We start from the raw sequence: 19,381 nt of genomic DNA, 5'->3' as shown, positions 1-19,381 counted from the left end.
TACAAGAACCTAACGTAAACCCTCAATAAATTATTTGACTTGAGTTCCTGAATTTGGACTTAAGTCGTGAATATTGTTTTTCGTCTCGTTTGTAGATGTACACTGTAAGCGGTGACTTCGTAAAGTGGTTTTAAGGCCACCACGATCGGGAAGAAGGACACTGGAACTCGTTTCTCGAAAGTCTCGAAACTTTACGGGCATTTTAGAGTGTCACAATTCCTTTTGTATCTCAAGAACGGAGAGGACTTAATCCGTCAAACTTCACAATTATTTTTCTTTTTGTTACCTTGACAACATATTAAAAGATCGGCCCTCTAAAACAAGCGGTTCGCAATTTCACAAATCAATGGCTTTTCGGGCCCGAAAAGGTTTCGGGACTTTCGAGAAACGGGCTCCCTGCCCCGAAACCAGCGTGCGGTCATAACCCATGAAAATTTAAGGTGGATGCAAGTGAAACTATGCGCTTCCGTGAAGCGTACATTGGGTTGCCTGCGGTACGTGTTACAGAAAAACAGAAGGCACTGAATTGTGTGGTATTGAACTGCAGCATTCCAGTTAAATTTTTCAAGTCGGGGGTCATTAACACCATTTGAGGGGTCACCCAGATGCCGTGCAAGCAGAGGCCCTTTTACTCACACGTTCACACTTTGAAGTATTTTGTAATGTCCTGTCCTATTTTGAGGTCTTTTAGTTTTTTAACCTTTGGTAATAAATTCAGTTTACAGATAACAAAACACGCTCTTGAGTAAAATTCACTCGTTTCTTCTTTAAATAAATAGTCTACAAAAAAATTAATTGCAAATTGCTCTGACGGACGTTTTCCTGCATCTCATGCATGTCTTGCAGTTGCACTAAACAAAGGTTTATTGCACACACTAAGACCTTGTTTCCGCTTCATAATTCCTCTTCTTTTCAGTCTAATCTGATACCAGGTTAAAACATTTTTTGGCTTTACATTTGCACCAAAAAGTACCGTAAAAGCCGGGAGTTAACAGTAAAAGACAAGGCAAAAGACAGTTAAGCTCGCATATTACAAAACATGATGAATTCATAAAGGCCACCTCTTCCAGCGAAAAACTTATTGAAACAAACAACATATTTGCTCTTAGAAGCAAAAACCTCTTCCTATTTCATGGCGTGCGTGGAGACAAGAAACTCAAACGTGTCAAATTACCATGTTCGCAACAAAATAAATTTCAGGTTCAAACCCTTTCCTGAAGAACCTTTTCCTTGAATAATGGAGCACAAAATAGTCGACAAGCTTTCTTTCAAATAATTCTTGACTGTCACATTTCCAATTATTTTTTTACCTGAAGACTGCCAGACAACAGAAATCACAGATCCACTTAAGGTGTTCGATTCCTTCTCTGCCTTTGTTGAACCCATAAGTTACCAGATAATTTTCCATTTGGCTTCAGTGTTTTACATAACACTGCACTCGTGATAAAATGTTAGAAATACAGCTCACTTTGATTTCGGCTCTACGGGCGAAAGAGGCTGGACAATCTGCGAGTCAGCGAACTATGCGATTTTCGCATTTAAGTCTAAGCACCCATATCAAAAAGCGCTGATAAACAGATATTAAGTCTAAGCACCCATTTTAAAACGGTTAGCTTTGAATAATTGTGTGGCTCGCATGTTGACTCGCATGGCTCGCCATGCTGGCTCGCAGCCATGGCTCGCATGACTCGCATGACTCGCTGGCTTGCACATTGCTATAACTCCGGGCGAAAGACTGTTGTCGAAGTCCATTATTCGTCGCTTTTAAGATTCCAGAAATTTTTTTCCACTGCCTGTCTTTTTTATGCAATTGACCTTCCATTCTTGAGCTCCATAAGATACACTAAAACGCCATTCGCATTAGAATGACTTTCGACGCCATTGCAGGTTAATTAAATGTCCTCCTATGTCCACCAGAGAAATCTACGCATTACCCCAACCCCCTCAAACCTAACAAAATACGCACAGAAGACACTACAGGGACAGGAAAGACTTTTCATGACACGGAAGAAAGTAAAATAAATAAAAATTAAAAAAACAACAAATATTACCCATTTTCCGACTGGGATTGCCATACTGGCAACCCAGTAAAAAGGAAAGAAATAGGGAGGCCCAGGGAAGGCTTTTTCTCGGATACTCTACCAGGAAGGGTTGATCTTGATAGAAACTCTCAATATGCGATTAAGAAAGTGCAAATGCCGTGATCACATTTAAAAGTACTTTTTCACCTTTTGGGGTTCTATAAGGATCAATGAACTTATTTCATTAAAAAAATTATTTAAAAAATAGTCCGTATCCCGGCAGTCCCCCATTCCCCAACGAATATCTCGTGTCCCCAATTTTATTTAGTAAAAATACCGCATCCTGACAATAGAGCCTCAATCTCTCGTTGATTAAGATTTTTTAATAAACAAAGTCATTTTTAACCAATACAATACAATGCACTCTATATAGCTGGGGAGAAATTCGAAAGAAAAATCGGATACATGAATTAACACAATTCTTCGGTTCCGGTTGCGTTTCAAAAACCGTTACGTAACTTGACTTGCATAATACATAAATGTAGTGCATTGTAGAGACCGTTTAGGATTTAAAGTACGTTGCGCTGGTTCAGTGTTTTTGGTAGCTCTCAATTATGGACTGAATAAATAACATGCACCAAACATTTCTGGATTGCACACATGCAGAGAAATGCAAAGTGTATTATTTTGTCATTGCGGGTTCATTTGACTGAAAGAAATGTTTACCTTTTTAAAGTACGGGTTCATTCGAAAGATTAAAGTGATCCTCCCACGTATCTGGACAACATAAGTAATTGTCTTTTATAGACCCCTGAAAAATTCAGGCGAATTCAACGCGATTCGAACCCATGACCTCTGCGATCTACCAGCTCAGCTATGAAGCCACACAGTTCTTCGGGTGTCTTAAATTGTCCAGATATAAGTGTGAGGATTACTTCAATCTCTCGTCTTCAACCCGCATTTCAAATACACATTTCTTCAGTCATTCATCATTCCTTACGCGGGAACACACGAGCCCAATAAATCTTTGGCTTGATGATTTGTAATTTTCCTTCCAGGTCTGAATGTCATTGAATAATTTCTTGTATGTCTTTAGCATTAGAATTTGTACTTTAACAAGATGTGCTTCGTAGCGTTCAATGTGATATCTAGATTTGGGGCTCTTCTTAACATTCTGTTTGAGTTTTTCAAACTTCTGGACTTCTTCACAAGTTAATCCCAGAACTTGTTCTATAGCTTTTGCTGTCTTCGATAACAATGTATCTGACTTTTGCTGCTTTGTTGGTGGCTCACTGGGTGAAGACTGATCTTTCTCACCTCTCTTTCTTTTGTTGTCTTGTAGTAGATGTCCCATTATTTCATTATGATTCTTGACTGTCTCACACTTAGTTTGAAGTCTTTCACCACTAATATTTGAGTCAGCCTCCGTGGGTGATTCAGTCGGTGTTTGAGGTTGTTCTTCTACTACTATGTCGCTTGAGCCAATGTAACTTCTACGTTTCTATCATCATCGTCATCATTGCCACTACAACCACCATGGACAAGTTCATCGTCACATTGATGGACAGGTTCATCTGCATCATACTGTGATAGTTCATGGTCAGGTTCATCATGGCAGTCTGATACATGTAGTTCTTCTGTCCCTTGTTCTGGACCGACTTCCATATGAGTATCATATCTGTTATCGTCACCTGTTTTGGAATCTGCCATCAAGTCAACCAAGCAGCACGTTTGGGGTCTTTCCCACATACCACTTTCACCTCTCAGTTTTGCTGCAGGGATCTTCACCCTATCTTGTAAGCATTTGTCCCAGTAGTCTTCTAGTTGCTCTTGCTCTATTGTTATAGAAGTTGAACGAAAGTGTTGTAGGTCTGGTCGCTCTTGTCTGAAGCATGCTGCCTCTGGCCCATCAAAGAATTCAATGTGGTTTTCCATCTCTTTCCACCAGACCCCCTGTCAGTGGCTTTAGAAAATCGGCAATAAGCTTTAGCTGGGCAGCCCAGTCATCCGCATACTTCTCTAGCTCGCTTTTGAGAATCACTGTGTTGGCCAATTTGGGGAGTGATTTTGCCATTTTACTGATTTCTCTTTCCTCCTTGAGAACAGAGTCACTGCCATTGTTTGCTTTCTCTGCTTATAAGTGTAGTATTGCATTTGTAGGTAAATCTTCAATCCTTTTGCTCCAAGTTTTCATTGTTATGTCTGAAAAATTTTCAAACAGCCTTTCAAACATTTCTGCACTTGTAGATCTGTGAGAACTATTCGAAGCAGTTGACTGGAGTGGGTAACACAGCTATGGAAGTACAGGCCAAACAATTCCCTGTACGTCGAAGCAATTGGTGGGGTCAACACTTTGCGGCATAGACATGCAGTTCAATGCATTGAACTGCATGTCTCCAGCAGAGATTATGCAGGCGAAGGATCATCTTGGGTGATCTTGCTTCATCTTGTGCATAGTAGATTTCAATCATTTCACAAAGGGTGACAAGGAGCAGTCTAATCTGGCAATTAGCGAGTGGGTAAAGGGAAATGGTAACATAGATCAGGTTTTTCTGTAATCCACACCCCTCAGTTTATCTTTGCTGTACTGAATGGAAAGAATTTCCTTAAGTTTAATGAGTGTATCAATGTCAGTGATGTGATGTGGGAGCTCTTGTAATATGTTCTTGATGTGATTCATGGAACAGTGCAGGGCCTCAAAGAACAACACTTCATACTTCTTTAAGTTGAGTTCTTCAACGGAGACATCCCTATTGTGAAGGAGGGCTGCGGAAGCCTTGTTGTTCCTCCAAGCATAGTGAACAATTCCTTTTGTAATTCATCTTGTTTGCCTTTGGCAGAACTTCCTCTTGCTTGTAGCTCAGCTTTCAGCTCATAAACTTTCATATCTCTAAAAGGGTGTAAGCTTCTCTTTCTTCCAGCTGGACCAGAAAGAACCAGTTGCCTTTTGCTCTCTAGTGTTTTATACTTTCTTTGTAGACTATATCTATAGGCAAGGTTATGGCTGGAGTTGATGTTACCATCACAGCCTGGGCAGCCATAGCTTCCCCCATGCTGAGTACCGTCTTCCATTTCAGTGGCAGGGTTATCCCCATTCATAAATCGTATGATATCCCACACTTCAACACCAGATTCTGTCACTGTAGCATTCTTTAAAGCCATGAGATCTTGGTGTGTTGGGATAAATTTCATCTGGTCCTCTACTGCAGATCTGCTTTGGCCTAAAATGTACAGCTGTGGTTCCTCTACTGTAGCTTGCACATCTACATCTTTCCCTTTCTTCTCCAACATTTCTTGTCGTGTCAAGTGAATGGCAGGATCATAAAGTTCTCTGAGGCAAAACAGCATGTGACCATAATTGGCAATGGTTGAGTGGTCATGCCATACAAGTCAGTGCCCTTTTACGCTATGTTTTTAGTGTGTTTCTCATTTTGTTGATGTCATCACCTACTTCTTCATGAATTTTCTGAAGCTCTTCATTTAGTTGTTCTTTAGTTAACTGATTGTAGTAACTGTCTTCTTTGATTTTTTAGTAAATTTTTGTTTCTGCTCAAGGCCTCTTTCCTTATGTCCTGGAAGGGGATTTTTCTGGGCTGGACTCCAATTTTCTTTTGCACTACTTCACCTTCAGTACTGATTTGAAATCTCTGTCTCTACTACTGGAACACCAACATTATATGTAACGACCGTTAAGTGATTTATCATAAGAAGCCTTTTGCTTGCAGTTTTGCGTTTTAGAATATTAAGCCGGTATTTAAATTACCTTTCGAGTCTTTCCATCGTCTTCCCCCAAAGTCCCCCAAGGGAGCGTAAAGAGCCTTTAGCAGGATACGCGAGGTAGAATTATGCCATATTTGTAGATATGATGCAGCTTTTTCAGGCGACAGTAATCACGACATTTCTTCGCAAGCAAGTAACTTACGTTGTTTTTTGTTGACATAAGAGAAGCAAGTCAACGCCGAAGTTTACGTTTTTTCAGCTTCAGGTTTTCTCAAGTTTCTTCAAGTTTCCAGCTTCAAGTTTTCAACAAGTTTTTTCTTTAAGTGTTTTTAAAAGAAGTGTTGAAGTCAAGGAGAGACTTATATTTACTCGAACTGAAGCGTAGTAATCATTTAAGAACTGTTGCGGTTGTAAGGTCTGTTTTGCCAGGAAGATATATTTTGTCGCGGTATAATTAAGTTTATTTGTGAGTAAAGTAAAAAAAAGTAAAGTGGTACATTTATATAGCGCCCTTATCACTAACGTCTCAAGGGCGCTTTACAATGATCAATTTACCCCCAGCGGACTGGAAGAATATACAGGCGCAAATTGCAGCCGCTTCTAAGCAGTCCATGCATGCTGGTACTCATTTTACCGACCTCGGAAGGATGGAAAGCTGAGTGAACTTTAGCGGGAAAGAAGGTCGCCAAATACTCCAGTCTCGGCAGAACCGGGAATGGAACCCGGGACCTTAGGGTTGGAAGGCAGAGATCTTACCACTGCGCCAACCCCTCCGCTCTGAGCTCTGAGTCCTGGCATAGTAATTTTATCCCAGTTTAAGATAACAACTTTGGACGATTCTAGCGTTCGACATATTCCAGCAGATATATTGATCTACAGTTCGTAGTATTATTAATACTTAAAGAAGTACTTATTTTACCGTATCATATTTAACTATCAAAGTCAAATGGACATTCCCGTAGAGAATTTAAATGCTCAAGAACATTTTTCGCTATTTAAGTGCAATCCTACACATGTTGATTATGAAAATGAAATTAGTTGACAAGCGAGCAGAGATCTATTGGCCGATAAGAACGAAATGACGGATTCATTAGATTCAGATTCTTCAGAGAAACAACATCGAAGTACAGTTAGAGCCCGAACCCTCCCTGAAAAAGGTCAGGCCTATGAAGAGCAACGTCAAATAGAAAGAGAAAAAGAAGAAGATCGCGTTATTAAAAAGTTCAGTCGAGCCTACGCAAAATGGGAAGCGCTTGCAACAGAAATTGAATCGTGATTCGCTTCCAAGACCTCATTGTCACTAGGAGAGAGGAAAGAAAAAATTAGGAGTCTAGATAGTCTTTGTGAAGACGTTCACAGTACTTATGAGAAGCTACGACGAGTTAAAACACCAGATCAAGCAATTATTTGCAAGGTTGATACCTGTGATGCACGGACGAAAAGCCTTCCCCACAAACTTTACCCACAGTCAGACTTTGTAACAGAGCTATCACGCGATGATGAAGATAATAGGTCAATTCGAAGCACAATGTCTTCAAGGTCAAGGGCTAGCACTAAGTTTTCGAGAGCATCCTCCCTCATCAGTTTAAAGAAAGCCGATGTGGCTGCAGAACTGGCCGCGAAAGAAGCTGAATTTAATGCTCTTCAAGAGCAAGCGCGACATAAGGAGGAGACAGCGAGAATGGAAGCAGCACTCGCATGACTGTAGGAAAGCGGAGTTGCAACAGATGGAAGTGAGAAAGCAAATGGAGACGGCAAGAGCAAGGCTGATGGTATATCAAGAAGTTGAGGAAGCAGAAGAAAATGTCGACCCAGCTGAAGATGATCTCTTACAAATCCCTTCCACCCAGTCACAACCTAAGACGACGTCAGCCCCCTTCTATCAATCAGCACCAGTGGAACATTCAACTTAAGTCAGTGCAAATGCCTCAAGAGCAGAACCTCAACCCATTCCGCTACGGTCTCAAGGCGTAAATCTTCCCCCACACCATGGTCGAGAGATTAATCAACAATCTTGTTATTCCCAAGAATTTACTCCAAAGGAGATACCACCGCTGCGATCATCGCCGCAATAACTGATTCCGTCAGTGTAAGTCGTCTTCCGGTACCCGAGCCGAACGTCTTCAGCGGTGAACCTATAAAGTATCCAGATTGGAAGTCCTCTTCCGCGCCCTTATAGACAGAAGGAACTTACCTTCAAGTGACAAGATGTACTACCTAAAACGATACGTGAGCGGATCTGCAAGAGAGGCTATCAGTGGACTCTTTCTGTTGAGTGCAAGTGCATGTTGTCCTAAGTAGCGTACGTATGTATATATGGAAAGAACTCAAGTGAGGCCATCGCTACTGTGTGCATGTGATGGATGAAGAACCTTCGCTGATCCACAGCATCAGGAACTTCTTATGCAACACCCAAGGACAGAGAAAAATCTCTGACCCGGGTGGGAATCGAACCCACGACCTCCGGATTAGATTACCGTTGCTCTACCGACTCAGCTACAAGGCCAGACGGGAGCAGGCGGTGGGAGTTTGAGGACAAATCGGCTCGGCTTAAGCCAAGTACTAAGTGCAAGTGCGTGTTGTCCTAAGTAGCGTATGTATGTATATATGGAAAGAACTCAAGTGAGGCCATCGCTACTGTGTGCATGCGATGGATGAAGAACCTTCGCTGATCCACAGCATCAGGAACTTCTTATGCAACACCCAAGGACAGAGATCAGCGAAGGTTCTTCAGTCGGTAGAGCTACGGTAATCTAATCCGGAGTTCGTGGGCTCGATTCCCACCCGGGTCAGAGATTTTTCTCTGTCCTTGGGTGTTGCATAAGAAGTTCCTGATGCTGTGGATCAGCTAAGGTTCTTCATCCATCACATGTACACAGTAGCGATGGCCTCACTTGAGTTCTTTCTTTCTGTTGAACTCCCAAGAAGCCTACGAACGCGCATGGGATATCTTGGATGAGAGATTTGGTCACCCGTTTATAATATCTAAGGCCTACAGAAACAAACTACAGAGATGGCCGAAGATCGGTACCACAGACTACCAGAGCCTTAGGAAATTTGCTGACTTCATGTCAAGCGTGGAAACCGCCATGCATGTGGTCCATGAGGGCCTTGATGTTTTAAACGACTACGTAGAGAATCAGAAGTTGCTCCTCAAGCTACCAGACTGGCTCATTTCTCGAGGGAATCGAAAAGCCAATAAGCATCTGAGAGAAGATAATACTTATCCAGGCTTCAAGATGTTTGTTATCTTCATCATTACAGATGCTGAGTTAGCAGGTAATCCAATCTCCTCCTGCAACGCTGTGAAAGAAGCAGAAATGCTCGAAAATGTACGTAAGGGACAGAGAACCAAAGATGCTAAAGAGAACAGGACTACTTTCTCTATTAAGACAAATGAAGAAGATGCTAAGGAATCGAATGGAATAGAAAACCAGCAGCTCAAATGTACCTTTTGTAAGAAGACAGATCATCAGACTGAGTTGGATGGCTGTTCGAAGTTTAAGTTCGAGACACCGGCAACTAGGATGACGTTCGTCAAAGAAAACAGATTGTGTTTCGGATGCTTAAAGAAGGGTCACGCATCTAAAGATTGCCGAAGGAGGTTGACTTGCTCTACTTGTAACAAGAAACATCCTACCTGTCTTCACGAAGATAAAAGTATTCAAGCGAAGAGGAAAGAAAGAAAACTAGGTGACTCCGCATGCGTTCCTGAGTCAACTTCCTGCGCCTTACAAGGGGTCTCACATACCAGTACATCAATGATAGTTGCTGTCTGGCTATCAACAAGTTCCAGACCCGACAAAGAAGTGCTGTCATACGCCATGTTAGACAACCAAAGTGACGCCACATTTGTCCTGGATGAGGTCTGTAGTGAACTCAGTGCTGAGGCAGAGCCGACGAAACTTCGACTGAGCACCATCACAAGTCAAGAAGAACTGGTCAGCAGCCAAAGAGTGAAGGGTCTGCAAGTCCGAGGGTACAATACCAACCTGAAGATTCCTATTCCCATTGCTTACACAAGGACAATGATTCCCACCGATGAAAGCCACATACCCACTAAATCAGTTGCCAAGAATTGGGATCATCTACGCCCAATAGAAAACGAAATGCAAGATCTCTTGGACTGTAACGTTGCATTGCTGATCGGATATGATTGTTCTCAAGCACTGACCCCAAGGGAAGTTATCACTGGCAAATCAATCGAACCATATGGGATCAAGACAGATCTCGGCTGGAGCATTGTAGGTACCAGTAATGTGAAGAGTGAGAGATCCCTTTGCCACAGAGTTGCTGTAAAGAAAGTACCTGTTGTAACAATGAAGGACATTGTAAGAGTCCTCTAGTCTGACTTTAAGGAGCACAGGGATTCTAAGATGACGTCCCAAGAAGATCTGCAGTTCCTTAAGATCATGGAAGAAAACATCAAGAAAACTGAAGATGGGCACTACGAGATGCCGCTGGCATTCAAGAAACGGCCGCTTTTGCCCGATAACCGCACTACCGCAGTCACCCGACTTGAGTTCCTAAAACGAAGATTTCGTAAAGATACGAAGTACCAAGAAGATTACATCAAGTTTATGAATGAAGTTTTGAGCAGGGGGGAGGCTGAGGAAGCTCCAGCCGTCAACGAAGGAGTAAGGTGGTACATACCGCATCACGGCATTTACCATCTAAAGAAGAAGAAGATCAGAGTGGTGTTTGACTGCTCATCAAAATTTAAGGGAACGTCACTGAATGGACATTTGCTCAGTGGACCTGACTTGACCAACAGTTTTTATCGGTGTCCTGTGCAGGTTCAGGAAGCATTCGCATGCTGTTACATGTGACGTAGAGGGAATGTTTCACCAGTTTATTGTTCGTGAAGAAGATCGAGATTACCTTCGCTTTCTCTGGTGGCCAAACGGTGACGTAAGCCAGCATCTTATGGAATACAGAATGAGAGTCCACCTGTTCGGAGCAACCTCGTCACCTGGTTGTGCGAGCTACGGTCTGAAGCACATGGCAAATGAAGACAAAGAAATATACCCCTCAGCAGTTCAGTTTATCATGCATAACTTTTATATAGACGACGGACTGGCTAGTGTGGAATCGCTTGATGAAGCAGTACGTCTCGTTAATGGAGCTCAACAAATATGCAAGAGAGGTGGTCTTCGTCTGCAGAAGTTTATCTCAAATGATCGTGCCGTCATTGAATCTATACCTGAAAGTGAGAGAGCTGCAGACGTCAAGTTAGACATACCGTCTGAACAGCTTCCGATAGAAAGAGTTCTTGGCGTGCAGTGGTCGGTGGAGTTAGATTGCTTTGGTTTCTCCATTAGTATGAAAGATCAGCCCTTAACATTAACAAGAAGAGGAATGTTATCAACTGTAGCATCTGTGTACGATCCCTTGGTTTCCTGGCCCCTTTGATGCCACGAGCGAAAAGAATCCTGTAAGAGAGTTGTCAGATGGGCCTCAACTGGGACGATCCTCTATCAGAAGATGTCCGGCCACGGTGGGAGCGATGGAAGTCAGACCTTTTACGATTAAAAGAGCTGCAAATATCAAGATGCTCCGAGAAAAAGAACGTGGGTAAGAGAAAGACCTACGAATTGCACAACTTCGCCGATGCTAGCACATGTGGTTACGGACAGTGCTCCTACCTAAGAGTAAAGGACGAAAATGAAAACGTAAACGTAACATTGGTGATGGGCAAATCTCGTGTTGCTCCTTCGAAGATAATTACTGTTCCAAGACTTAAGCTTACAGCAGCGGCTGTTTCAGCCAAGGTTGGTGCGATGCTGCAGGAAGAACTTAACTACGCCAATCTGAAACAGTGCTTCTGGACGGACCCGAAGGTAGTACTTGGATACATCAACAACGAGGCCAAAAGATTTCATACGTTTGTGGCGAACAGAGTCCAGACGATCAGATCCAACGCTGATCCCAAAGAATGGCGGTACATCGATACCAGCAACAATCCAGCTGACCATGCGTCAAGAGGCTTAAGAGTTGAAGAACTGATGAAGTCCAATTGGTTTAGTGGACCCTCAATCCTCTGGGAAAGGAATATTCCACTCAAAGAAGAAGAAATTCTTGCGATTCAGATTGGTGACCCAGAGGTCAAAACTACTGTGCGTATGACTTCAGCTGAAGATTCTTTCAGTATCCTTGACAGTATTTCGAGATATTCTAGTTGGGTCAAGGCAGTTGGAGTAATCACGTATCTCAAGAGAGTTTTTAAGAAGAATAAGGCAAGAACAGTCACCACAACTGTGGCTGAAAGAGAAGAAGCTGAAACATTTATCCTTAAGGAAGTACAACGCACAGCTTTCGCAGATGAAATCACAAGACTCAGCAGCAAAGGAGGCAGTGGCGAATGCAAGAAGAAAAGTCCCCTCCTCAAGCTGAATCCTTTCCTTGATGACCGTGGATTAATGAGAGTTGGTGGAAGACTGGAAAAATCTTCCCTTCCGTTCGAAATTAAACATCCCGTCATTTTACCAAGAAGTTCCCATGTCACCAACTTAATGATCAAGCACTACCATCAGAAAGTGAATCATCAAGGGAAAGGAATGACCATGAACGAGATCCGTGCTAATGGACTATGGATTGTAAATCTCTCTGCTGCAGTATCGACCCACGTCTATAGATGTGTACAATGCAGACGTCAAAGACGGCCAACCGAAGGTCAGAAGATGGCGGATCTCCCCATGGAAAGAGTAGAGATCACCCCTCCCTTTACCTACTGTGGTATGGACTACTTCGGACTATTCACAGTCAGAGAAGGCCGTAAAGATTTGAAGAGGTATGCAGTAATATTTACTTGCATGAGTTCACGAGCAGTTCATACTGAAGAATTAGATAGCATGACAACAGACGCCTTTATAAATGCATTAAGATGCTTCATGGCCATCCGAGGACCAGTTCGACAGCTGAGGTCTGATCAAGGAACAAAATTTGTGGGAGCAAGGAAAGAACTAGCAAATGCCCTAAAAGAGTTAGATAATGGCAGGATTAAATCTCTTTTGCTGGAAAATCGTTGCGACTTCGTCATGAATGTTCCCTACTCCAGTCACTGGGGAGGAGTATGGGAAAGGCAGATCAGAACAACCAGAAGCATCTTGAACATCGTTCTCGGCCGGTTTAAAGGACGCCTTGATACGTCAACTCCTCGTACCTTCCTTTACGAAGCTATGGCTATTATCAACAATCGACCATTGACCTAGCAATGTCTGAACGATCCGAAAATTTTGGAACCCTTAACTCCGAACCATCTTTTGACGATGAAGACCAAACTTTGTCCGTGAAGATGTCTACGCTCGGAAACGGTGGCGACGGGTTCAGTATTTAGCGGAGCAGTTTTGGAGTAGATGGCGAAGGGAGTATCTCCTAGACATGAACGCGAGAGAGAAATGGTTAGTGCCGAAAAAGAATCTGAAGATTGGAGATATTGTAATAATCCAGGAAGAAGCCCCAAGAAATCAGTGGCCCCTTGGCAAGGTCGTGGCCGTAACGCCTGACCAACAAGGCCTTGTTCGTTCAGTCAGGATCAAGCTAGCTGTCCGAAATTTTGACAAGGAAGGAAGCTCTGCCCAACATTCGATCATCGAACGACCTGTACAGAAGGTGGTTCTCCTCCTGGATGGAATGAACTAGGGCAGTGTGATTCTGTGATTCATGCCATTGATATTTAACGGTTCAAGTGGAAATTATTCACGTTTTTACCTATCGACTTGATTGATAGTGAATACATTAATTGTGAACTACTCAAGATTAGCAGATCATGCAAATCAGAAAATCCTTAGTAGCCAACAACTAAAAGAGAAAGATCAAATCATTTTGATGCAGGAGTTTATAGTATTGTGAGACTTTGATTTCACCTTAGGCTGCTACATAATGATAAGTCATGTCACTGTATAGAATGTTCAGTCATTGGAAACTTGTGTGAAATCGATAAGAAATGGAATAGATTTAAAAAGTCACAATTATTTCACTGATGAATTTGACTGTGAGAAACATTTGAAAAATGAATAATTTTTATTGCTAAATGGTTTCGATTTGAAGATCAACCATTGTCAGCCGCTGTGTTAATGTGAGTGTACATATTGATCATTGTTTTTAATTAACAATACCTTTGTTTTGAAAGTCACTCTAGTTGGCAATGACAGTTCCTTCCAAGCTGGCCACATCAACTCCATTTCTCTCCAAATATGCCTTGATCATTTGTCCTCCATTAGGTGGTGTCTTGGCCTTTTGTTATCATCTTATACGTCTTTGCTTTCTCTGACCAGTTTATGGTAACATTAGGCCAAGATTTGGCATCAAGTAGTAGCTAATCCAGGTGTCCAATGATGTTGTCTGTTGTTGGCACATGGGACCTTTCTTTTATTTTGGGAGGTTTTTTTCGGGCCCTGTTTTTCGGTTGCATCTGCTATTGTTTCAAATGATTGAGCCAATCGATGGTACTGATAATGTAAATTGGCCACCGTACAGAGATTTTTGTATGCTACTTCCCCACCGACGCAGCACCACAGTTTCTTTAGAAACTACCCCTTCATTCATTTGTTATTCAACCGCTGCGACCACTAAACTTGTGTTCTAGTATTTTTTAATCCACAGATTTCTAACAGGATACCCAAGACGACGATGCCAAGCTTGAAGAAACTCACCAAGGAGCTACGCCAGGAAATCGTAAGTTATCTTTTTCCTTTTCCCACACTTAGCAGTAACTTAGCTTTCCGTTTAGCCACTCTCATTTTGGCCAAAACTAGGTTTTGTAGTCACATCAACTTCATCGGCCGTTGCCTCAATCCTAAAGTCATTCCTAAAGGTTTTCGCTCGAACTTTCATGCGTCCCCATTCTCTCACTCAAATCAGTATCTTCACCAAATTCAATGTGCGCAAAATTCTTTTTCACGTAATATTATGAGGATCACAATTAGAGCTATGTGCCAAAAACGAATCGCACTTGACAAACAAATTCTTCATTGCCGCTCCGAACTTTCCAAAATCTGTCCAGCAATTTTATTACAATCGATTCGCGCTAAAATCCGACAACTTAATTCTGGACTGTTTGACCATTTACACCAAACCAAGACTCTAAAACTTCAACAATTAATAGGTCCGCAAATTACCGACGACACTACATTGCATAGCCATAATACCGTAGTTACAATTCCAGAAAATCTTCCGCTTACTGACTCAGAGAAATCTGTTCTCAGTAAGGGCCTAAATTTTGTCCCGATTACCAAACGCACCAACGAATTTTCTATTAAAGGGGCTAGGTCACGCAATTTTAGGCAATTTCAGCACAAATCGAATGATCGTAGAATTAACTAAAATATCAAAATAACTCTTCAAAACTGTACAAGAACTCTAACAAAACACAGGGAAGCCAAGAACGGGCATGGATGGACAAAACTGGATAGGATTGAAATGGATTGAATTTGGGTAAATTTGAAAAACGTCGGCCCACCTTTTTTCAAATTTATAGCAGTCTATATCAAAATGTCATTTACACAGCTGGAAAATCATTCTCAGTTGTTATGTGGCCGTGATTTTGCAAATGAAAGACTCTTGCTCTGCCAATTTGACGTTTAGAGCTCATAATTAACAAAATTAAACAAATTTACCTAAAATAGCGTGACCTAGCCCCTTTAAGCAAGATGTTGAAAAATTCCTTCGCCGCGTTCAGTTAAAAGCCTTTTTTCACGACAAAGAGGATGATTCGGACACTTCTAATAAATTTATTTTTGAAACACTTCTAGTTCGCAAATCCAAATGGACTTCCCCAGAGGGACAATTTGTCTCTTTAGATTTTTTCACCAAAAAATGCCGTCACGACATTCACAAACTTAAATTCAATCGCAACACTAAATTTTCCAACCTTTCCTCGGAAGAGTGGGCGGCGCTTAAAAATCTTAGTAAACGCAACGACATAGTTGTCAAATCGGCCGACAAAGGTGGCGCGGTAGTTGTTTGGCGGTCCGACCTTTACCAAAAAGAAGCTTTGCGGCAACTTTCGGATACCTCGTTTTATGCCAAAATCCCTAAAGATCTCACTTCCAAAAATCAAAAACTTTTCAAAGACACCATTCAAAATCTTATAGTTAATTAAGAATTACCGGACACTGCCACTAATCTCATCATCAACACCCCTAGAACTTCGTGCATTTACTTCTTGCCTAAAATTCACAAACCCAACAACCCAGGTCGCCCTATCGTTTCTGCCTGTAGTTGCCCCACCGAACTCATTTCTAGCTACTTAGACAGGATTATGACGCCTATCGTCAAATCTTTGCCATCATACACTAATGACAGTACACACGCACTACAAATTTTCCGCGATTTCAATTTCTCCGGCCAAGACAAACTTATTTTCACCATGGACATTACATCTCTATACACAGTCATTCCTAATAGCGAAGATCTTCAAGCACTTAAACACTTTTTCGATCAACGCACTGTCAAAGAACCTAGCTCGGAAACGCTCCTCCGCCTTGCCGAACTAGTTTTAACGCTTAACTGTTTTTCATTCGCCGGCAACTATTACAAACAAATTAATGGTGTAGCGATGGGCACAAGAATGGAACCTAGCTATGCCAATCTTTTTGAAGGATATGTTGAACACCAATTTTTTAATCAGTACAACGGCCCCAAACCTGAACTCTACGGCCGCTACATCGACTACTGCATCGACGCTATTTCATCCAGCAGAGAAGAACTCGATCAATTTATAACCTCCAGTCAATTCGTTTCATCCGGCTCTTAAATATACCTGGGAAATTTCGGAAACTTCATTGGCTTTCCTAGATATCAAAGTTTCTTTTAGAGGCAACGTGCTATGCACTAGTGTGCACTACAAACCTACAGATTCACACAGTTATTTGTTGTATTCATCGTCACATCCATCACATTTCAAGAGCTCCATTCCTTATTCTCAATTTCTTAGACTTCGACGTCTATGTAGTGATGACTCCGATTTTTCCAGCAAATCAGAGAAGATGTGCCAGTTTTTCGAAAAACGTGGCTATCCTGTCTCTGTGGTCAAAGCGGGCCATCATCGCGCCCAACAATTTGATCGCCAGTCATCACTACAAACGTCACAAAAAGATAAGAATGACAGAATTCCATTCACCCTCACTTTCCATCCTCATGATCACGTAGTCAAAAGTATCATTCTTAATAATTTTAAATTACTCCAAAATGATCCCGAGACTGGTAGAATCTTTTTGAAACCTCCACTTATTTCATTCAAACGCGACAAAAACGTAGCAACTTTTTAGTTAGAAGCGCGCTCAAAACTAACGAGCAACCCGGCACTTTCAAATGCGCGCGCCCACGATGCAAAACTTGTCTTTTCATTGTTAACACTAGCAAGATATCGGGACCTAAGCGATCTGTTAAGATCACCGATCGTTTCACATGTACCTCCGCAAATGTCATTTATTGCATAACCTGTACGTTATGCAATAAATTATACATTGGTGAGACAGGTAGACGACTAGGTGACCGATTCCGCGAACACCTTCGCAATGTTGAGAAGAATGACTAGGATGCATCTAAGCCAGTCGCTCGCCATTTTAATCTGCCTAACTACTCCAAAAAACACATGGCTATCTGCGGCCTTTCCCAACATCTAGGTACGACGGAAAGCCGCAAGAATCTGGAACAAAAATTCATCTTTCAAATCGGCACCCTTAATCCTCACGGTATTAACGAACGCTTTTCATTTAACTAATATATTCCTATTTTTCACGTTGCCATGTTACCACCAATAGCGTAGCTCCTACTCTACTATAAACACTACACGTAACCCATAATCCCTCGACTCGCTCTGACGAAGGGCTAACGCTCGAAACGTCAGCTTTTAGAATCTCTGTACGGTGGCCAATTTACATTATCAACTCCGTTGATAAAACCAAATTTTTGTATACTACTTCCCCACCGACGCAGCACCACAGTTTCTTTAGAAACTACCCCTTCAATCGATGGTACTGTCTAGAACTGTAAGATTGCCTTGAACTCAAGTGCTCCTGAGCATCATTCTCATTAACTATGTTTTCAATTTCAGCTTTCATTTGTCTTTGTTGATTTCGTTTCAACTTCCTTTTTTCTACAGGTGCATGACAGTTTCTTTTCAAGACCTGCCTCAAGAACAAGTACCAGAATCTCACGGAGAGCCTTTCCAAAATTTTCTTTGCACTTTTCATCATATGTGGAATAAATGACCTGTCCAATCATCTTAAGTTGTTTGTTTGTTAACTTAATGCCTTTATGAGACGTCAGTATTGCAGGCTGAGCTGTGTGCCTTTTAACATCGCCTTGAATTTCGCTAAGTGAGCCCCTCTTAATTGCTGTCATGCACTTTTTGCTCAGTGGAAAAGTGGCTTGCAGGTGTGAGTTTAACATGGAGCAAGGGTTACAATTGGACAGTGAGTGTGCTTTTTTCATTTCCAGGGATATACCCTTGCCTTCATGCCATTTAGCCATTGAGAAAGTTGCCAAATGGGTTTTTTTGTCTTCCTTTTTTCTCCAAGAGGAAATCTTGAAATCAATAACATTGCAGGCACGGTTAAAATCGTATTGGCTGAGAGTCAACCGTGGATACTGTTTGAAATGTTCAGAGTATAATTTATGTCTTTCTGCCAGTACAGTATGGGGCCCAGTTCTCGGCCATAAAAAATGTAAACTTGTATTTCTTACCTTGGAATAGCCGTAAGGACTTAAAATTTCAAAGACAACTAGCTTCAGCATTCAGTTTACACATGTAAAGTTATCGACTGCTCAACGCTGTTTTCTCCCAAGTAATAACGAAAATGGACGCGTCGTTCGTGGGCCCAGTTATCGGCCAGCGAGCCCAGTTCTCGGCCACAAACGGAGTGCACTCGGAATAAACAACGCTTTATCACCAATTTTTGTTGTTAAAATATACTGTTCGGTTCTTCCTTTCCCCAGCCTTCTTGCGCCGCCTCTCTCGCTCTCCAAAAAGAACCGCCAGCTACGTGAAATAAACATTGAAGGAGGGGAAAAATACCGAGATCGCAATCTTGGTTCTAAGAGGTTGGAATCAGGGTCAATGTTTATATAAATGAGTTCATATTAACAAAGTCTAAATCACAAAGACTATGTAGCGTCTCGAAAATCTTAGGCAGCCTTTTTGGACTTTTTGTCTCATTCAAAAGTTTCAGCTACCTTGATAGGTCTGCAATTTACTTACCAACTTACACGTACTTGCTAAAAACTGATGGATTTTTGTTGAATTTCACTACTTTCAATTTCAACCTAGTTTAAAATAAAATGACCTGTAGGTTGAAATCATTTTAACCTTGGATTTAATTTAAACTATGATATATATATTTATAGCAGGTTAACTTTTCTGTTTTCTGTTAAGAGCAAGAGAAAAACACAAAACTGAATGACCCTCTTCAAACAAGGAGTCGTCTCGAAAATGCTGACACTTTTAGTATAACGCATCAAGATTCTCCACACGTTTTCTGAATAATCTTGTTGGCGAAACTTTGTACAAGTCATCATACAGCTATAACCTCTTTCTAAGATGTTCGGTTCTGTATTTGTATGCCTGGCCATAGTTAATTAGGAAACTAGGCAGAGTTCTTTGTTGTATGTTTTTGTTTGCTATTTTGGGGGTTGAC

The 19,381-nt window shown here is 41.7% G+C and overlaps 3 protein-coding genes and 1 pseudogene across 3 annotated transcripts; 3 read left to right on the top strand and 1 right to left on the bottom strand.

Annotated features, from left to right (window-relative positions):
- Positions 1–3,488: 3,488 nt before the first annotated feature.
- LOC138040034 (uncharacterized) lies at positions 3,489–5,369 on the bottom strand (annotated as a pseudogene).
- A 4,748-nt stretch (positions 5,370–10,117) lies between these two features.
- Positions 10,118–10,570, top strand: LOC138040033 (uncharacterized). The gene has a single exon (XM_068885829.1). It carries the CDS (start codon positions 10,118–10,120, stop codon positions 10,568–10,570), a length of 453 nt encoding a protein of 150 aa, XP_068741930.1.
- A 10-nt stretch (positions 10,571–10,580) lies between these two features.
- Positions 10,581–11,153, top strand: LOC138040032 (uncharacterized). Its single transcript, XM_068885828.1, has one exon. The coding sequence runs from the start codon at positions 10,581–10,583 to the stop codon at positions 11,151–11,153; it is 573 nt and encodes a 190-aa protein (XP_068741929.1).
- Positions 11,154–11,191: 38 nt separating this feature from the next.
- Positions 11,192–12,952, top strand: LOC138040031 (uncharacterized). Its single transcript, XM_068885827.1, has one exon. The coding sequence runs from the start codon at positions 11,192–11,194 to the stop codon at positions 12,950–12,952; it is 1,761 nt and encodes a 586-aa protein (XP_068741928.1).
- Positions 12,953–19,381: the final 6,429 nt, after the last annotated feature.

The sequence above is a fragment of the Montipora capricornis genome, chromosome 3 (assembly GCF_036669925.1).
Source record: "Montipora capricornis isolate CH-2021 chromosome 3, ASM3666992v2, whole genome shotgun sequence".
Classification (NCBI taxonomy): Eukaryota; Metazoa; Cnidaria; class Anthozoa; order Scleractinia; family Acroporidae; genus Montipora; species Montipora capricornis.
Note: the sequence above shows the minus strand (reverse complement) of the source record. Positions and strands in the feature narration are given on the sequence as shown.

What these genes read in the sequence shown, in the direction of transcription:
- LOC138040033 (XM_068885829.1), top strand. Translation starts at nt 10,118, where the DNA reads ATGACGTCCCAAGAAGATCTGCAGTTCCTTAAGATCATGGAAGAAAAC.
- LOC138040032 (XM_068885828.1), top strand. Translation starts at nt 10,581, where the DNA reads ATGTTTCACCAGTTTATTGTTCGTGAAGAAGATCGAGATTACCTTCGC.
- LOC138040031 (XM_068885827.1), top strand. Translation starts at nt 11,192, where the DNA reads ATGGGCCTCAACTGGGACGATCCTCTATCAGAAGATGTCCGGCCACGG.